Below are 19,637 nucleotides of genomic sequence, written 5' to 3'. Positions count from 1 at the left end.
AGCAGGGCTTGATTGTTTTTAATATAAGAAGTTCTATTTATAGCAAATATAAAAGCCCTTTCACACCAAAAAGTGTAATGAATAAACCTCAGGCTGAAGCAAAAGTAAATTCACGTCTGTACAGTAGAACGCAGGAGAAGAAACACTCTTCATCAATAAAAAAACAAAGCACAATTGTTAATCTCTAAAGTCATGTTTGCTTATTAGTATGGTTGAACTGGATCATCAAAGGTCAGCAGCAAAGATATTGGTTAATAAAATGGGATTAGATACATTTGTGTTATTTTACATATGTAATTATTGCAGGTTTGCATCATATTCTGAGTTCGCATTTCACTGTTTTAATTCATTTTGATGAATACTAAATCTGTTTTTTTGTGAGTGGGATGAATTAATGCACATTCACATTTAGTCTAGAACTACAGTAACATGTTACTACAGAAATCATGTTCACACAGCGCACACAATGCCTCTGTACTCCTGATTTCTCCCAATATGGGGACAGGAGAGCTGTCAGTCAATAAATGGGAAAACAAAGTAACTGGCATTACTTTTTTGAAAAAGTAACTCAGATATTTTCTTGTAAATTAATAAAGTAATGCGTTACTTTACTAGTTACTTAAAGAAAAGTAATCTGTTTACGTAACTCACATTACTTGTAATGAGTTACCCCCAACACTGGTGATAACCATCATCACTATGCTAACACTGATTTTAATTTGGAAAATTGCACCTGCTTAATGAATACGCTATTGTAGGATGGCAGCAGTGGAATCACTCAAAACAGAATGAGATGAAATTGTTTTTTAATTATGAATGCATCATTGTGTGTTGGATGAGTTAGGTTAAACGTAAATATTGCAAGAAATCCACTGTCGTTCACTGATGTTTGTGACAACTGCAGTTGGCAAATTTATAAACAATTTTACATTGTGCCATTTTCATACATCTTGCTTCTAGAGCATGTTTGATTTAATTTACCCCAGAGTGTTAATTAATACATCAACTAACATGCAGGAACTAACATGTAATTAAGGTAGTGTTATTCATGCAGTAGTTCATATGACTCATCTCGTAGTTAAGTTAGTTCTTCATTAGTTCTTGATTAATACATATCTTAACTCATCATTAGTTCATAGTCAAGTAATTATTAATTCAGGTATTAGTACATGCTAATTCATGTACTGTTATTCTAAAGTGTTACCAACTTTGTTGATGCAGAACAGTTTCTTAATTTCTTTCCATGTCCAGTATGAAGTAAATATAAATTTTGATTGAGATTGAGCTAAAATGGTCAAAAACATTTATTGGGCAAAGTACTGCATGTAAAAAAAATAAAATAAAAATGCTCACCAAAAAATTTTAATCACCCTTTACATCATTACCCTGAAAATATACTCACCCTCAGGCTGTTCAAGATGCAGAAAAGTTTGTTTCCTCATCAGAATGGATTTAGCATTACATCAGTTGCTCACCAATGGATCCTCTGCAGTGAATGGGTGCCGTCAGAATGAGAGTCCAAACAGCTGATTAAAACACCCTAATATTTCACAACAAGACTCCAGTCTATCAATGAATGGCTTGTGAATCAAAAAGCTGTGTTTGGAAAAAACAAATCCATCATTAAGGTGTTTTAACTTTAAACTGGCCAAACAACGGGTCCATAATCCATAACAACACAACCCTCAGTGAAAAAGTCAAGTCAAGTCACCTTTATTTATATAGCGCTTTTAACAATACAGATCGTGTCAAAGCAACTGAACAGCATTAATTAGGAAAATAGTGTGTCAATAATGCAAAATGACAATAGTAAACACTCATTTTTCAGTTTGACTTCAAAATCCATACGTCAACTGGAACGTTTTGGACTGTAAAAAGTACTTGACCTGTGCATATTTCTCTCCTGATTCAGACAAGACAACTTTTCAATGGAAAAAGCAATATTATGGATAGAGAGACTTGTATTTTAGGCGGAAGCAATGGTTTGAAGCCAAAAAAAAATCTTTTTGATGGATGTTTCTTTCAAACATGCAGCTTTTTGCTTCACATTAGATGGACTGGACTATTTATTGTTCAGCTGTTTGGACTCTCATTCTGACGGCACCCATTCACTGCAGAGAATCCATTGGTGAGCAAGTGATGTAATGCTACATTTCTCCAAATCTGTTCTTGGATGGATTTTCATTTTTGGTGAACTGTTCCTTTAAGATAACACTGTCTCACTTATCTGCCTATTTTTCAAAAAGTGTTTTTTTTGGTGACATGCTGACATGAAAATGCTGTTTGAGCTGACAACAGTACATTTTAAGAGGGCAATTTTGCTCATTTATATTTAGTTCATAAGTTATATTATGGGAACTTTCTTTCGGTTTTCCACACAAAGCCAAAATCCAAGTAGGATGGCATATTATCTACTATAACAAAACAGAAGAAAACAATTCCAGACACAAATGTTTCCGGACGGCCCACTTGAGCTTTTCAATTTGCATTTTGTTTCTGTCTACGTTTCTGTAGGAGTGTGTGCCGCCATTTGGCTAAAGCATTAAACATTCACAGACTTCTCTCTAAATTAAAACCAAAGAAATGTGGTAGAGATTTTCGGACGTCTGCTGAAGATTAAAACAAGCCAGTCTTCTTAGTAAAAAGGAAGAGCTTATATTTAGCAGAAAACCAGGACTTTCTGGTGAACGAGATTTGAAGGCTGACTGGGTGTATTCCTGTCACAACCAAAATTAATATTCAGTTTAGGCTACTTTATGAAGGGTCCACAGTGAGATGAAGGTTGTATTTATTTGTATCTAAATGGCATTTTCATTGCAGTTCCACAACAGACAGTTGCAGCAGTGCATGCAAGAACAAGAGCAAGTAAGTAATTAATTCATTAATTAATAAAATAAGAGGAACCAGGGTTGGTTGAAACAGGGTTAAGTTTTTTGTTAAAACAAATCTTCTCTCTAAAACTTTTAAATATTATAAAACTAATATTCTGTACACTATCGTTTAAATGTTTGGGGTCAATAAGACTGTTGTTTTTAGAAAGAAATTAATACTTTTCTTCATCAAGGATGCATTAATTGATCAAAGATGACAGTAAAGACATTTATAATGTTACAAAAAAAATTATATTTCATATAAATGCTTTTCCTTTGAACTTTGTATTCATCAAAGAATCCTGAAAAATGTATCACAGTTTCCAATATCAAGCAGCACAAATGTTTTCATCATTGATAATCAGAAATGTTACTTAAGCAGCAAATCAGAATGATTTCTGAAGGATCATGTGAAACTGAACACTGGAGTAATGACTGCTAAAATTCAGTTTCACAATCACAGGACTGAATTTCATTTTATATTCAAACATTAAACAGTAATTTTACATTGCAATACAATTTACTTTGTTTTTGATCAAATAAAATCAGCCGTGGTGAGCATAAAAGGCTTCTTTTAAAAATCTTACTGACATGAAGTTTTGAAAGGCAGTGAAAAATGTTAACATTTTCTGAGAAATGTTAAAAGCTTCTGAGAAATTGTAAAAGAGTTGAAACATGGTTAGCACATGGAGCATACAATTAAATCATTATCCCCATTGAGATAACAGCATTATTTTGTCACAAACAAATGAATAAAATCCATGTTCAGTGTTTCTTGACTTTGCATTTGCACATTGTTAGCTTATATCAATAAATCACTTTATTGTAGGTCTGCAGTTAATCTGTTAAAGAGTGTTAAAAGCATCTGCTGTGAACGAACATCTGATAAACGTCTTTAAAAAGTCAGTTTTATATTCATTCTAAATCACAAACATCAAAAAGATCTTTTCTAAATGTCTATAGACAAATGAGCAAACACTAAAAAATACGTCTGTAAATATGTTTAGCTATGATGTAAACACGCAAATCAAATGCACCAATTACAAAGAATAAAAATTGTGGCAACCAATTGTGCCATGAGTTGCAGTTCTGCAATTAATTCTCATTCTTTCCTACACTTTTTTTCATTCCTGCCAAGGTTAGCCTTGATCACAGATGTCTGTGAACATCAAAGTACTGTTTTTGATTTGCACATGGATTTTTCCTGTAGAGCATTCCTGTCTGCTAGTCGGTTGCCTTTTCACAAGGGAAAGCAGTGTTTGGCTCTCCATTATTAGGAAACTCTGTTGTTGACCACTTCCTAGGTTCCTAGTATCAAACAGACTTTTGGTATGCCTAATACTTTGGATTTACACGGTTTTGTTTCTCAAGCTGCCCAGCACAATAGAACAAGCACAGAATGAACGACAACTCCACACCATGTTCACATATAAATATATACATGTGTAAATAGATAACCAGATGTTGTAACTGGTTCAAACAGTCAAAACATTCCGTATGCATGCATTTTTCTAAGAGTGTCTTTAATGTAATTTCCAAAACTTCAAATGTGGCAAATGCTTACCACGCAATGGAAAAGAGTGTGTAAATAGACTCACAGCTCCCTCTAGATGTCTTCTGCTCAGTAAACAAGACAACGTCAACTCTACAGAACATAAACACAATGCCAAAACTGTGAGTGTGTTTTACTTCATTAGATTTTTATAAAAAAAATGAAGTGGTCTCCGGCCAACAGATTTTTGAGATTCTCCTTTTCACCTAATTTTTTTGGGGTGTGGCCATTTTTATGTTGAATGTGCGAGACTTCCGGTGTCGGCCGCTTAGTTATTTCGGCTAAACAAAAACAGTCCGTAATGCTGCTTAATGTTGCAAACCCGTATTTGTCATTGTTATTTTAATTATCATAAACACATTGGTTTGGAACGCAAACAGTTTGACTATTTACTGCACTTTTCTTTTTGTTGTTTATTTTACATATATGAATCAGAAGTCTCCCACATGCAGTTACCCTGCTTTGAAAAATAAGGGAAATATTCGATTTGTACGTTTTTTTTTTTTTTCAAAACTTCAAATGTGGCAAATGCTTACCACGCAATGGAAAAGAGTGTGTAAATAGACTCACAGCTCCCTCTAGATGTCTTCTGCTCAGTAAACAAGACAACGTCAACTCTACAGAACATAAACACAATGCCAAAACTGTGAGTGTGTTTTACTTCATTAGATTTTTATAAAAAAAATGAAGTGGTCTCCGGCCAACAGATTTTTGAGATTTTCCTTTTCACCTAATTTTTTTGGGGTGTGGCCATTTTTATGTTGAATGTGCGAGACTTCCGGTGTCGGCCGCTTAGTTATTTCGGCTAAACAAAAACAGTCCGTAATGCTGCTTAATGTTGCAAACCCGTATTTGTCATTGTTATTTTAATTATCATAAACACATTGGTTTGGAACGCAAACAGTTTGACTATTTACTGCACTTTTCTTTTTGTTGTTTATTTTACATATATGAATCAGAAGTCTCCCACATGCAGTTACCCTGCTTTGAAAAATAAGGGAAATATTCGATTTGTACGTTTTTTTTTTTTTTATACTGATACCCTTGTGAAAAAGAAGTGCACTTAACTGTATTGAAATTATGCACTTTTAGTGTAACTTAGCCTACTTCAAATCTGAAATCTTTTTAAAAACTGTAGGCCTACTTGCAGATAACACTAGTTGCTGGTAGCCATTGACTTACATACTTATATTTGTAAAAAGTAATATAAGATATTAAAATATAATACGGCAAACAAGCCACTGAAGCATAATATTTGTATTTCTTTTTTTTTTGTGTGTGGTAATTTCTCAAAATGAGGCAGCATCTATTCTCAACATGAACCGCAAAATTTTTCCGACTCAATGAGATGACAGATTGGCTGGCAGATCATAAGGCGTCTCTGAGATCAGGCCGATTTAATGTCATATTTGATTTATTACCACAGATGGGGCACAGGATTCCTCAAAGGAAGTAGCTGGATATACAGAACCAAAAAAACCCATCTTGGCTGCTATGTCATGTCATGGTCTGTATGGTTCTTAGAGAAGTCTCACAGAACTTGAGTCCGCCAGTCCACTGAGAGATGACGTAAAAGCTGAACGTTTGAACATTGTCCTCTTTTAGTGTTTTTTTTTTTGTAATCTGCATTCAACCCACATTGAAGTTTTTAATACACTTGAACCTTGTCCTTTATTGTTTTAGATACTTGCATTGCATTTCTGCAGCCACTAGATCAGTCTTTCTCAATCCTGGTCCTGCGGTTCAATAATAAAAAAAAAACAGCTATTAGGAAAAATATCTGTCCCCCCCCTGTACAATAAGTCAATGGTACCAAAAATGGTTATCAGCATTCTTAAAAATATCTTCCTTTATGTCTGGAGAAGAAGTTCATACTGGTTTGGAACAACATGAGGGTAAATCAATGATGAGAATTTATTTATGGGTAAACTATCCCTATAAGTACATAAGAATTAAAAAAATCTGATTGGCTGGAAGGTGTGCCTTTAAACACAAGTCTGGCATCACACCACACACAAACAGACAGCTGCTCGCTCACAGAGAGTGTCTACCTTTTTAGCCAGGACACATCCCATTTGACCTTATGTTGACCATATTGTCTGGGAAAGTTGGAGTATTGCCTGTGGCTGAGCTGGTTCATCCTGGGATTGGAAGAGAAGGTTTGGCTTTAGCTGCTCAGATTTGTCAGATTCAAGCTACTTCCTGAGGCAAATTCCCAAGGTTTCAGTGCAGCTCAAATAAATCACATTAACCTGCTATACAAGATTTTATGCAATATTTCATTAAGCCCCAATGCTCCATTATGGGATTTTGGAATTGATTCTAGTGTTGTAATCACACTGAAGTTGACAGATGGCTCAAGACACATTACATTTCACATTATCTATTTCATCTAGCAGAGTTTACATGTCTGGTTAAGGTTAATAATAAAGCTGCCTGCACCCTTAAAATGAGTTCATTCAAGAGTGCGCAGAGCGGTCATCTGTACTAGACAAAGTGCCTACTTTGATGTAATATTTCAGTCACACTTAATTCCAATAATTACATTTGTATTATTTACCAGCTATTTTTATATAAACGTTTCTGATTGTAGTTATTAATGTTTTGATCTTAGTATTTTAAAATCTGAAAAAAGTCTTTTAAATCATAATTTTCCATATCATATGCATCCAGAAAACAGTAGTTTAAAGTGACTTTAAAGTATTCACTCAAATATTAAAATCCTGCCATATACTCACCCTCATGTCATTACAAAATTGTATGACTTTCTTTCTTTCATTTTTCTACATAAGAAGATATTTTGAACAATGTCTGTAACCAAACAGCTTCGGTGATTAAATTAAAAGAAATTATAATAATTTCTCAAAATAGCTTCAATGTTTCACAGAAGTCATAAAGGTTTGAAACAACATTTAGGTGAGTAAATTAAGACAATTTTTATTTTTGTGAATTATCCCTTTAACACTTCATTATTCAATAAACTAGACTGTAAAACATACTAACATCTCCCTCTAGAGGTGCTCTGCTCGTAATAAAACATGTCTATCAACCCTTAATAACAGCATCAATACAAAGACAGAACTCATTTTTACACAGTGTTGTGAAAGTCATTTAATCAGTAGAAGATTTTAGAAAAATCTATTCTTGATTATGAAAAGTTATAAATTCAAAGATGTTTTAGAAAGCTAAACAGCTCAACTAGACTGCAGAAAAAAAAATCTTTTTTTTTGTTGTCTTTTGTTACTTAAAAATGAAGAAACAAAGGAAAATGAATGTCATTGAAAGATGAAGACTGATGAAAACTTTGACTTGAAGACCAAACAGAGAAAGAAACCTTACAAGAAAAATCAAACAAACAGAAAGATGCTCAAATACCTTTCAAAAAACGCCAGAATCTCCTTCAAAACCGGTTTTCGGGAGTCAAGAGCTCATCTAGAGAGGGCGACGATGTTACAGGTTTTCACTTATCAATAGACCACTGTAGCTGAGAGCTGGTCTGAAGCTTGCGAAACGCAGAGAAGGTGATTCTAACCGCAGAACAACACCCCTGCTAAAATATAATATGAAAATACAGTCCAACTCCATACATTAGACGGCCCTCCATGAAAGGACTGCCTCTGTTCATTTGGGAAGGGGTTGTAGGGTAAGCGTACGGATCCAGACGAAGCAGGGGTCACTCCGTGGATCACCGGTGCATGGGCCTCAGGGGCTCTGTGGCTGTGGCAGCATCTGGAAACAGGTTATGGTACGCAGGGAGAGGCACGTAGGCAGCTGTGATCATTTTACCTGTTAAAGGGAAGGAGAGTGCGATTAATGTCATACACAACAACACAAGGCTTTCTATGGAGAGGAAAGATTGGTAGATGGTAGAAAGTGAGATTGGCTTACCTGCAAACCACCGACCGTGCAGGGCGCTTACAACAGCCATTGCTACTGGGATGGTTGCACACTTTACATAAACATTTCCCTGCCAAACAAGAGCAAAAATTAGGCTTTTTGGGGAAAAAAGACAGGCAGCCTTTTTGAACCCTAGAACGTAGGGGCAAGTCTCAAAAAACATGTTCAGGTCCCATTTTACCCCAAAATCACACACACTAATTTGCATTTAGAATATGAATAATCTTTTCAGGACCAACAGATTGTGATATTATTTTCAATTAATTATGACAAATAAGCATATTCCCCTAAATTCTCATAACCATAATGGGTCAGAAATGATTCCATAATTGCTATATTACCTATATGGTCATTTTATTAAAATTTATTTTTAAAAATGTAATTAAAATGGACTGAAAAGACGTTTTTACAAAATCTGAAAAAAGTGAAAAATGGTTTTATTTTGTACAACAAATGCAATTGTTCAAACGTTTATTCAGAAAGTTGCATTAAAATAGTTTTTTTTTTTTTTAATTGAGCAGAAAATCTGCATATTAGAATGATCTATGAAGTATCAGTAGGAGTAGTAGTTAGTATATTTTTATTTAATGCCATATCTATGAAGGATCATGTGACAAGACAAGTATTCAACTACTGTGGCTATAAAAAGTTTACACACACTGTTAATGTTGCTGCTTTTTAAATGTAAAACTTTACTGGTTTTCACACTGCATTGAAAGTGGTTTTTTAAAAAGTGACATTAATAGGGGTGTGTAGACTTTTTATAGCCACTGTATGAAGGTGACGACTTACTTCAGCAGAGTTCTTGTCGACGTATATGTGAACAATGCCTCCGTGTTTTCTGCACTCTTCGATGACATCATCCTTTATCTCCAGGTCCCAGCCAGGATCGTTTTCCCTACAAAGCAACACAACAAGAAATGTTATTATCAATTTCTTTCTTTTAAGAAGGACACATGCCATTCGACATCACATACACTATATTGTCAAGGATAGTTTTAATAATAAATGCAACTTACGTCTGTGGACTGAACATGTTGGAGAGCTGCAAACAGTGCGTAGCCAGTGGCTGACTTGGAAGGTTCATAGCTTGGTTCATCCCGGGATTGGGGACAAGAGGTTGTGTGGTTAAGGCTGTCAGTGGCACAAAAACATACATAACTGTCACTGTAAAGGCCTTTTCACATGAAAATTTGGAGCAATGAATCGAAACAATGGATCCCTATAGGGTTATTCACACCAGGTGCCATCTTTCGCGGCACGAAAAAGTGAGTTTTTTTTTCCATCCTGTTTTTTCCCCGTCGCTCTGCGACGAATGGGCTGTCCAATTAGATTTGAGCTTAGATCACGTGCCCGAAACAGTTGCTGTTGCACAAAAGAGTGAGAGTGGTGGCTCTGTTTTGATAAAACCAGTGTAAAGGGGCGGTCACACTAGACTTTGAGCGTGCAAAATTTTTTCGGACGCTGCTGCGAATATGGGCCTGAGTAGGATATGACAATAATAAAAATACACTTGTGTATAATAATTATATTGTACTCTCGCTCTCATATATTTATATATACACACGCACACTAAGCAATAAACAAATGATAAAAATGTGTCCGCATTCAAATGTACCGTCTGTTCCTGTTTCCATTGACACCGTGAACCATGCAGCTTAATTTTTTATTTGATTTTTATAATCTTTTAAAGATGTATTATATAAAATAGGATGCTGCGTATGGCTAAAATGAGCACTTCCTCCATTTTTGAATTTCTGTACAGAGCGGTCACGCAGTGACGTATCGATCTTCTACTGGTCACACGTCTTCACGTGATGCGAATTCGCAGGTCAGAGTTCACCAAACTTGAACTTTGGAACGCAGCGAAATGCAAAATTTTTTGCATGAGCTTGCGTTTCCGGTCTGACGCATTCGCATGAATGGAAGTCAATGGAACGAAAAGTGCAGTGTAACCACCCCTTAAACAAACACCGAAAAAGCGTATTCGAGATACAAGATACATATCTGAGGAAAATGCATTGTTGGTCGGCGCCACCTAGCAGGCGTGAATTAGCAGAAGGCAATTAATTGTTTCGCGCTCGGTGTGAAAGCACCGTTTATCGGCGATTCGCCTCGCTTTTTCGCATCACACTCAGTGTGAAACGGCCTTAAGCCTTCTGAAGAATCAATAAAGGGTGGGAACAACAAGCTCTGCTCAGATTTGTCAAATCGCCCCTAGGCGCAAATTCTCAGGACCTCAGTGCACTTCAAACTCCATCAACTTAATGGATTCTAACATAGGAATATGACAATTTCTCGAAGACGCACCATTTGCCAGATTTCCAAATGCCACAGAGCCGCTCATCTGTAAGGCCTGCTTAGCAGCAGCAGGAATCTGCAGTCCTGTACCTAAAAACATCCCAGAGACACGTATAAATGAGATTACAACAATGCAATATCATATGGAATAACAAATACACAAGTAGTTTGAATCAGTCATTGGCACATCTGAGAGACAGTAACGTGCAGCGTTTAATCTGTACCTTCTGCGAGTCTTGCCATCAGCTGAAGTCGACCTGTTGTGCCCAAGTCAATGCCAGTTCTCTCCAGTTCATCATTGTCCAGGAAGGAACTTGCAGACGAGGCATCCGAACGCTCTGTAACATTACCCACCTTCATTGGCCGCCCCGCAAGCTCGAAACCATTTAGCTGCTCCAGGGCTTTTTTAGCACATTCTGCATCTGCAAACTGCACAAACAGACAGTTAATCAGCATTGGATTTATGACACAATGGCAAAATAGAACTGTCCTTGTCTTTCTGAAATGCAAATTTTTTTTGCATTATGTAGATATAGTGTTTCCTTTGCCAGTCACAACAGGATGAAAAAAGCTGCAAAAATGGATCATTTAGAAATCACAGATACAAACTCAACTTTATTATTACTATTATTTTTCTTAATTTTAATTTTACAGTAAAATATTACAACAGTAATAATTCCTATTGTGTTTAATAAAAATAATAATAAAAAAGATTATAATAGTTACTACTATCATACTGATAATCAAACTTTTTTATGCAGCTCTACTCACATCCATGATGACAGTAACAATAAGGAAGGACCAAGATGCTTGACTATTCATCCACTGATTATCTATTCAATCAGATGAATAAAATGTCAAATATGGCCCCTTTAACCTTAGTAAATTAGCATTTTGATAAACTCACTGATATGAATCCGTATCCTTTCGACCTGCCAGTCTCACTGTCCATCATTAGCTGGATGCCCTCAATCTGAAAAGAGGGGGGGGGGAGACCTCACGTTAAGAGCAGATTCACTAGTTTTATCCTGGTTTAGCGGCTTATTTATGCATCTAAAACCATTTCAAATGTCAACTGCACCTTTCCAAACGGCTCAAAAATGCCCCTGAGCATGTCTTCAGTTATATTGAAGTGCAGGGAGCCCACATACAGCCGCATGGGTCCTGCACCACCTCTCTGAAGCATGCTGGCCATGGCTGCTGCCCTGTTCTTCTCAGCCTGAAATACGCAAACAATTCAACAAAATGATTCACATGCACTGGATTAGGTAGCGGACGGGGGATTTGCAGTCCGTTAATGCTCTGACCTGTGAAGCCTGGACTATGATAGGCACTCCCAGAACCCTCTGCCCCGTCAGGCCGATCGCCAGCGGTACCGATGTCGCCTCCACAAACTCAATGTAGGCAATGCCCTTCGACCTCCGAGAGTTTCTATCCGAGATCATCCTTACGTCACGAACCTTAAACGATGGATACAAAAGCTCTCATATGCTTTATTTGTCATTTAACATCAGTAAATGGAGAGTAAAAAAGAAAGAACCACCAAAAAAATGTATCACAACTAAGTTGGTTTTAATTAAGGGCATCATACTTTTCCCACTGCAGAGAAGAAATCTTCCAGATCTCTGGGTCTAATTCTGGCAGCGAGCTGCATGCAGAACACTGTACGGGCGTCTCTCTCCTCTGGGCTCAGATTATCTAAAGGTTGTCTGTTTGAAGAAACACACAGGTCATCAACCACTGAAACACAAATCATTCGCTCTGGAAATAAAGCTTATGCTCATGGACATTCCCACAGCATAAACAATTTTCTAACTATAAATAAAGATCATCGCCATTCCATAAAGTTTATCTTTTAAAATATAAACTACTAGGTTTAAATTCATATCTCTTGGCCACAAGATAATGTACTGAAATGAAAATCCTGTTCTAAGTTCTATATAACTGAACACACTGCAAAACGTCTTATTAAAGTAAAACATATCTAAACAAACTTAAAACAAGACATTAACTTGAGAAGCAAGATCCTGTAAAATATTAAGAGATGTTTTACACATCATTAAGTTTATTTTTCTTGACCTATTGGCAAAATTTGAAACATAAGTTACATTTATGCTTAAAACCTCTTTATTTTACCTTGAAAATAATGATTAAGAAGATTTGTAGGCTAACATGTGCTCAAGATTTAAGACAATATAACTTGATATTTGATGTCATTTTATTTTATAATAAGTTCATAAAATAATACCAGAATACAAACATTACATTTCACCTGTATATGAGCTTTTTATGTTTTGAAATAGTGTGCAAACAATGGACTAGATTATCCATGACTTCAAACAGAATAAATACGTTTGAAAAACATTCATGTCAGGCTAAAAGGACCTTATCATTCTCTATTAAAATGACATTTTGTGTATTTCTATTGACTATATTGAACAACATTAATGAATTGAAACAATTGCACAATTATGTAGACGTTTCTGAGAGCTGTAGGCTTGATATATAATATTAAGTACGAGGCAGAAGAGTTAACAGTGCCTTTAACGCCTTTTAAAAATAACTGCACCCACTTCCTTTTCTCAGCTTAAGTGCATTAATTAATGATTATTATGTGCATTACCATTAATGATTTCTCCTTGCCTCTTCTTAGTGTCATATAAAATAAATAACATGTCACATGTGGTAATGGAATAATTTGCGATAATACTTTACTCTTAAATACAAAGGTTCCAAAAGGGGGTTTTCATAATGATACAACAGAACTACCATTTTGGGTTCCCCAAAGAATTTTTCAGTGAACAGTTCTTAAAAGAACCATGTTTTCTTAGTGTGAAGAATACTTTAATCATCTGAAGAACATAATTCCATTATAAAGAACCGTTTGTGCACTGGAAAGGTTCCATGGATGTTGCAGGTTCTTCATGGAACCATCAGTGCCAATTAAGGACCTTTTTAAGGTGTTCAATACTTCAGTACTACAGCAGAGTCAGACAGTGATGAGCGTCTCACCTGACAGGGCTTTTGTCCTTCTTAAACGGGCTTCTGCTCCGAGAGCGCCTGCGACTAGAGTCAGAATACTCCGTCAGTCTGTGTTTCTCACCCATCCGTGTATGATTACTCATGACAGATGTACACATCAGCACACATTCAGCACACAACAGGCAGCAAGAGTCACAGATGAGATCACCTGTGTTTGGTGAAATGTTGTGGGCCGATCTTCCCTCCGGGACCACCATTTAATTTCGGCCCCATACTATGACATATAAAACAAGGGTTTGTCTCAGCGTTAAAGCAGTCAACTTTCAACCATCGTGGCCATGCGAGGGCTACTACATACTGGTGCAGGAGGGCAAGTATCCAGTGAAAAACCATTGCAAGCCATGGCAAAACTATGGGTTCCTGAGCTAAAAAAACTGCATTCACAAGATTTAGTGTGAAAAAGAGAGACCAAACATGAGTTATGCAATGATATTGGTAGAAATCACATGTGCGATTTCAGTTTCTTTAAAAATCATGTTAAACAGCCAAATTAAAGTGGAAAAACAACACTACCCATAACCCTATATTATATTATATGTGAAGATAAAGTAAAGGTAATGTTCCATGAAGATATTTTGTAAATTTCCTAGCGTAAATAAATGATTAGTACTATGCATTGCTAAGAGCTTCATTTGGACAACTTTAAAGGCGATTTTCTCAATATTTAGATTTTTTTGCACACTCAGATTTCAGAAATTCAAATAGTTGAATCTCGGCCAAATATTGGCCTATCCTAACAAACCATACATCAATGGAAAACTTATTTATTCAGCTTACAGATTATGTATAAATCTCAATTTCAATAACTTGACCCTTATGACTGGTTATGTGGTCCAGGGTCACATATTATATTGAAATTTATTTTATGGAAAAAATGCAACCATGGTCACGGAAAAAGTAGGCGATCACTGTTTCCTCTGTAAGGGCATTATATTATATTATGATGAATATTACACCCAATGGAAAAATATATATTTTTGCAATCATGATCACTGAAGAAGTGGGTGATGACTGCTTGCTCCATAAGGCCATGCTGAGTCATGTGACTGCAACTGGCCAATGAACTTGCGGTTAAGGTGGCCCGCGTGAACCAGAACACAGTAGGCCTGGATGGATGTCGCCTCCAGGTTTTCTATTCTGAGAATTTCTCAAAACAAGCACCAGGCATCTTCAAAAACATTGCAATGTGCCGCAGCGTAAAGGAACGTAAGATTCAAGTACTTTTGCATTCTTAGCGAAGCAGATGCACATTTAGCAAGACACTGACCACTCTCTAGTTACAACAAACTAAACTATGCTTCCCATATACACAACATGTGGCAATATATTCAAATTGGTCCATGGTCTGTGAAAAAAAGGAAAATTCTGTCATCATTTACTCACCCTCATGTTGTTTCAAACCTGTATGACTTGAACTCATCTTTAAAACATACAGTATAGCTCATGAAATCTGGTAAACAGAAGTTTAACTGTGCTTACTTGCTGGGTAAAAACCAATGAGGTTTGCAGTTGAGTTTACGTTTATCATATTTTATAAGCTATATACATGTGCGTTCACCAACGTTCATATGGGAATAAAAGCATGCAATGTGTGCATGTTTCTTTGGAAGACTTGGATTAAACGGCAAAAATCATATTGATTACGTTTACGATGTCTTAATGAACTTTTCGAAGCTTGAAATTATAGTTTGAAAGGACAAATAAGATGATCTCTTAATTTGTGTTCTGAAGTCTTATGGGTTTTGAAATGTCATGAGGGTCGAATTTTAATTTCTGGGCGAACCATTTCTTTAACTATTTTACTGTGTTGTTGATGACCGAGTGACAATTTACAACACTGAATACCCAAGATAACCCAAGAAAAATAACAGAATCGGGGGTTAACTTACAAGGGGGTTTTGCGTCCACGATAACGTCCACCCCGATCCTTGCTGCGGGATCGCGACCGCTTCTGTTCTCTGCTCCGTGAAAGTTTCTGCTCGCGGCTACGGCTCCTGCGTCGCTCGTGGCTCTTCTTGTGGCCCCCGCTTCTACTCCCCTGCCGACCTGGGCTCGGACTACGACTGCCGCTGCGTCTTTTCCTACGTGAAAAAATAAGACACAAATTCATTCATTACCAATATGTGTACTTAATTTACCTGAAAAGCAGGATGACAAAAATACAGAAGGGTTTTGCTTACTTTTTGCTGCGTTCCTCATTATGACCATCGGCGCTAGAGGACTTGCTTTCACCCTGAACAGGATTGATAAAAGAACAACATGAGGATGGAGAGGAAACATTGGAAATTTCAACGTTCATATGGGAATAAAAGCATGCAATGTGTGCATGTTTCTTTGGAAGACTTGGATTAAACGGCAAAAATCATATTGATTACGTTTACGATGTCTTAATGAACTTTTCAAAGCTTGAAATTATAGTTTGAAAGGACAAATAAGATGATCTCTTAATTTGTGTTCTGAAGTCTTATGGGTTTTGAAATGTCATGAGGGTCGAATTTTCATTTCTGGGCGAACCATTTCTTTAACTATTTTACTGTGTTGTTGATGACCGAGTGACAATTTACAACACTGAATACCCAAGATAACCCAAGAAAAATAACAGAATCGGGGGTTAACTTACAAGGGGGTTTTGCGTCCACGATAACGTCCACCCCGATCCTTGCTGCGGGATCGCGACCGCTTCTGTTCTCTGCTCCGTGAAAGTTTCTGCTCGCGGCTACGGCTCCTGCGTCGCTCGTGGCTCTTCTTGTGGCCCCCGCTTCTACTCCCCTGCCGACCTGGGCTCGGACTACGACTGCCGCTGCGTCTTTTCCTACGTGAAAAAATAAGACACAAATTCATTCATTACCAATATGTGTACTTAATTTACCTGAAAAGCAGGATGACAAAAATACAGAAGGGTTTTGCTTACTTTTTGCTGCGTTCCTCATTATGACCATCGGCGCTAGAGGACTTGCTTTCACCCTGAACAGGATTGATAAAAGAACAACATGAGGATGGAGAGGAAACATTGGAAATTAAGAAGGGAGGGGGATAAGAGAAAAGAGAGAAATGCTACTATTGTTGGCCTTTATGATAAATTGCTTGTGTTTTTCCTCGTTTTATCACTTTGGATAAAAGCGTGTACAAATTGAATGTAATCAAATGATCTTTTGTAAATAATCAGAGGTGAGGGGGGGCCTGTCTTTAACTTTTTGAAAACTGTCAGTTAAGTTCAAGGTCTTGACATGCTAGGCCATGTGTTTTTAGGGTAGTATAGGTACCCTGCTATTTTTAGCCTAAGTCTTGTTGTTGTCATGCTATAGAGCTGCTAAAGGGCATTCCAGAGTGAAGGCTGTCAGTCCGTGTGATCTTCCCCAGTTTGCGCTGTTGGACTGTGAGAGCTCGATGCCATCTCGGTCTCACAGCTTGTCCTGAAGCAGACAGGGATTTACACGGCTTAGTCATATCGCCTCCCAAAAGACACCGCATCAAAGTCAGCCAAAAAAAAAAAACACAACTTAAAACCTCATCAAAAGATTTTCAGGGCTTTTTTTACGCATTTGTCTCATTTTGACAACTATGACAGGCATTTTTCGTTAATTTAGAAAAAAGCCAATAAGAATTCTATTTATATCTACCTTTACTGATAAAAATTATTATTGGGTAAAGCATTTTAAATAGCAAACAGTTTTATGATAAAGAGATATTACTAAGTACATGCACAAACCAAATGCCAATGTCAACGGTTTTACAGACCATCAAAACATTGGGTAGAGAGACAGTATTCATATTTAGAAACTTAAAATTCATTTACAGGACAATTCTGTTCTTTTCAGGTTTGAACACTGAAGATGACCTTCAGTAAAGTCAAGTACAGTCCAAGGCTTCAGGGTTTAAATTCTTGACTCCAGGTCCAATGAGAAGGCTACACCAAATAAAATGCCATTTGCAATAAATATTTCTTCCATAATATGAAGGATTTCTGAGTTCAACATATTTTTCTTTTTTAAATGTTGGGCAGGGGTTGATTTTATCCGTTTACAACGTATGTCTATGGTGTATATATAGTATGTACACCACCATTCAAAAGTTTGCGGTCAACAAGAGGTTTTTATTTTTTTAATTTCTTTTATTAATACTTTAATTCAGCAAGGATGTATTAAATTGATCAAAAGTGACAGTAAAGACAATGTTACAAAAGATTTATATTTCAAATAATACTGTTCTTGGGAACGTTCTATTTATCAAAGAATACTGAAAACATTGATAATAAGAAGAAATGTTTCTTGAGCAGCAAATCAGAATATTAGAATGATTACTGAAGGATCATGTGACACTGAAGGCTGGAGTAATGATACTAAAATCTTTTGAAATTATATTAAAATAGAAAACAGATATTATAAAGATATCTCACAAACCACTGTTTTTACAACATTTTTAATCAAATTCAGTCTTGGTGAGCACAAGACTTCTTTTCAAAACATTACAAATAATCTTACCAACCCCAGATTTTTCAGTAGCGTATATTTTTCTTCCACTGCATCAGATTCACCTTCAACAGATTTTTGGTGACATGGCTGAAACCTGAATACTGTCTCTGATCCATGTCACATTATGTTTCATCTATTGGCATTCGTTCACCGTTATGGGACCAAATTGATTTAAAGGTGTATGGTGGCGGTCTATTTGTATTTGGGATCAAAGTACATTAATACATTGCGCAATTACTACCTTACTTTTTTTCACAGTTCACACTGGAATCAAAGATGTATTCAGGGGAGTAGAGGTGAGATATCATTAGGCAAGTCTATAAAGAGAGATAGATGGGCATTTATTTGTAATTCAGGATATCACACTCTCTCTCATACACATTACACAATCTTACACTTTAGGCAGGCACAGACAATAAAAGCAGGGTTTCTGAGTAGCCATATGACAACACGAGTTCAATTCACACACAAATAAAAAATCTGATTATTGTTTATCCACCCATGTTGTTCCAAAACTTCATTCTACTGAACAATAAAAGGAGAAATTTTTACCAATTAAAATGTATAGGCAAGTTATCCTTACCGAGAAATTCCCCTGTGGAAAAATACTAATTAGATTTTTAGTTCTGGAACCTGACTACTGTACTCATACAGACTATTTGTTTGGTGTTTTTTGAATTTTTTTTACTGCTTAAAAGCTTCAGTCCTCTTTCATGACTGAAGCTTTTAAGTCACGATTTCTCCCTTTGTGCTCATCATTAGAATGATATGCATACGCGTTGGAAAATGCATACAGATGAATAAACCATGACATCTTTTTATTTTTGTTGAACTTAATCTTAAATGCCTACAAAAAAAAAAGAAAGCTCGTCAACTTCCGGTCGTCCACCCACCTTCTTATAAGGAGCTTCCAGCATGGCCTCAACGTCGAAGTCATCCGCCATTCTGACCTGCTGAATATGAAAAAGCAACATACATTTTACAAACACAGCCAACCTGATGAGTTATAGTTTGCGGTAACGTTTAAGCACTCATTTATCGACAGAGCAAAAAACAAACATCTTACAGTCGAGCTGTGCTGCTGCAGTACACGCTCTCCAGACAACAACAGCATTACATAAGCAGCTAATTTAGACGCCACGCTCGTATCCATATATGACAGAATACTGTAATTTATGTTATATTTCCATTTAATAACTCGCTTTAAATATAAAAAATATTAAATATTAAAACTCTTTAAATATAAAAAATTTACTTACAGTCCGTGAGTCAGAACAGCTGGCTCTCCCAGGACCAGGAAACGGTCCTCCATAAAATGTGCTGCACACATCTGAATATTTGGGTTGAAGTGTTCTGGAACAGTGTTGTAAATACAACTTAACCACTGATTTCTAGTCGTGTCGATTTTTGGAAGGCCAAACAAAGTAGTTTAGCTTTCACAATGAAACGCAGGCCGGAGGGCTTGAGAACAGTGCGGCCGGCGGATTCGACGAAGGAGCGTCC

At 36.5% G+C, this 19,637-nt stretch overlaps 1 protein-coding gene across 3 annotated transcripts; it reads right to left on the bottom strand.

Moving 5' to 3' along the window:
• Nucleotides 1-5,742: 5,742 nt before the first annotated feature.
• On the bottom strand, nucleotides 5,743-19,118 carry LOC107550952 (RNA-binding protein 39-like). Of its 3 annotated transcripts, none has more exons than XR_001604716.1 (16): nucleotides 19,028-19,118; nucleotides 16,574-16,626; nucleotides 16,283-16,474; nucleotides 13,811-13,876; nucleotides 13,633-13,686; nucleotides 12,212-12,329; nucleotides 11,928-12,080; nucleotides 11,702-11,839; nucleotides 11,528-11,593; nucleotides 10,845-11,049; nucleotides 10,630-10,710; nucleotides 9,339-9,453; nucleotides 9,112-9,217; nucleotides 8,311-8,389; nucleotides 7,798-8,208; nucleotides 5,743-6,158 (listed from the first exon to the last, which is right to left on the bottom strand). XR_001604716.1 is itself a non-coding variant. In XM_016232404.1 (15 exons), exons 1-15 carry the CDS (start codon nucleotides 19,106-19,108, stop codon nucleotides 8,108-8,110), a joined length of 1,608 nt encoding a protein of 535 aa, XP_016087890.1. In that variant the 5' UTR covers nucleotides 19,109-19,118; the 3' UTR covers nucleotides 7,231-8,107. The 3 variants fall into 3 exon arrangements, 1 of the variants encoding a protein (XP_016087890.1); XR_001604715.1 differs by lacking the exon at nucleotides 5,743-6,158 and adding an exon at nucleotides 6,241-6,563; XM_016232404.1 differs by lacking the exon at nucleotides 5,743-6,158 and having other exon boundaries at nucleotides 7,231-8,208.
• Nucleotides 19,119-19,637: the final 519 nt, after the last annotated feature.

The sequence above is a fragment of the Sinocyclocheilus grahami genome, unplaced genomic scaffold, assembly GCF_001515645.1.
Source record: "Sinocyclocheilus grahami isolate Dianchi unplaced genomic scaffold, SAMN03320097.WGS_v1.1 scaffold410.1, whole genome shotgun sequence".
Lineage (NCBI taxonomy): Eukaryota > Metazoa > Chordata > Actinopteri > Cypriniformes > Cyprinidae > Sinocyclocheilus > Sinocyclocheilus grahami.
Note: the sequence above shows the minus strand (reverse complement) of the source record. Positions and strands in the feature narration are given on the sequence as shown.

Bases quoted from the DNA above. Each gene is read 5' to 3' on its own strand.
- LOC107550952 (XM_016232404.1), bottom strand. From the start codon at position 19,108: ATGTTGCTTTTTCATATTCAGCAGGTCAGAATGGCGGATGACTTCGAC. The intron at 9,454-10,629 runs GTGCGTCTTCGA...TGCCACTGACAG, and splicing joins ATTTGGAAATCTGGCAAATG to CCTTAACCACACAACCTCTT. The intron at 9,218-9,338 runs GTAAGTTGCATT...GTTGCTTTGTAG, and splicing joins AACATGTTCAGTCCACAGAC to GGAAAACGATCCTGGCTGGG.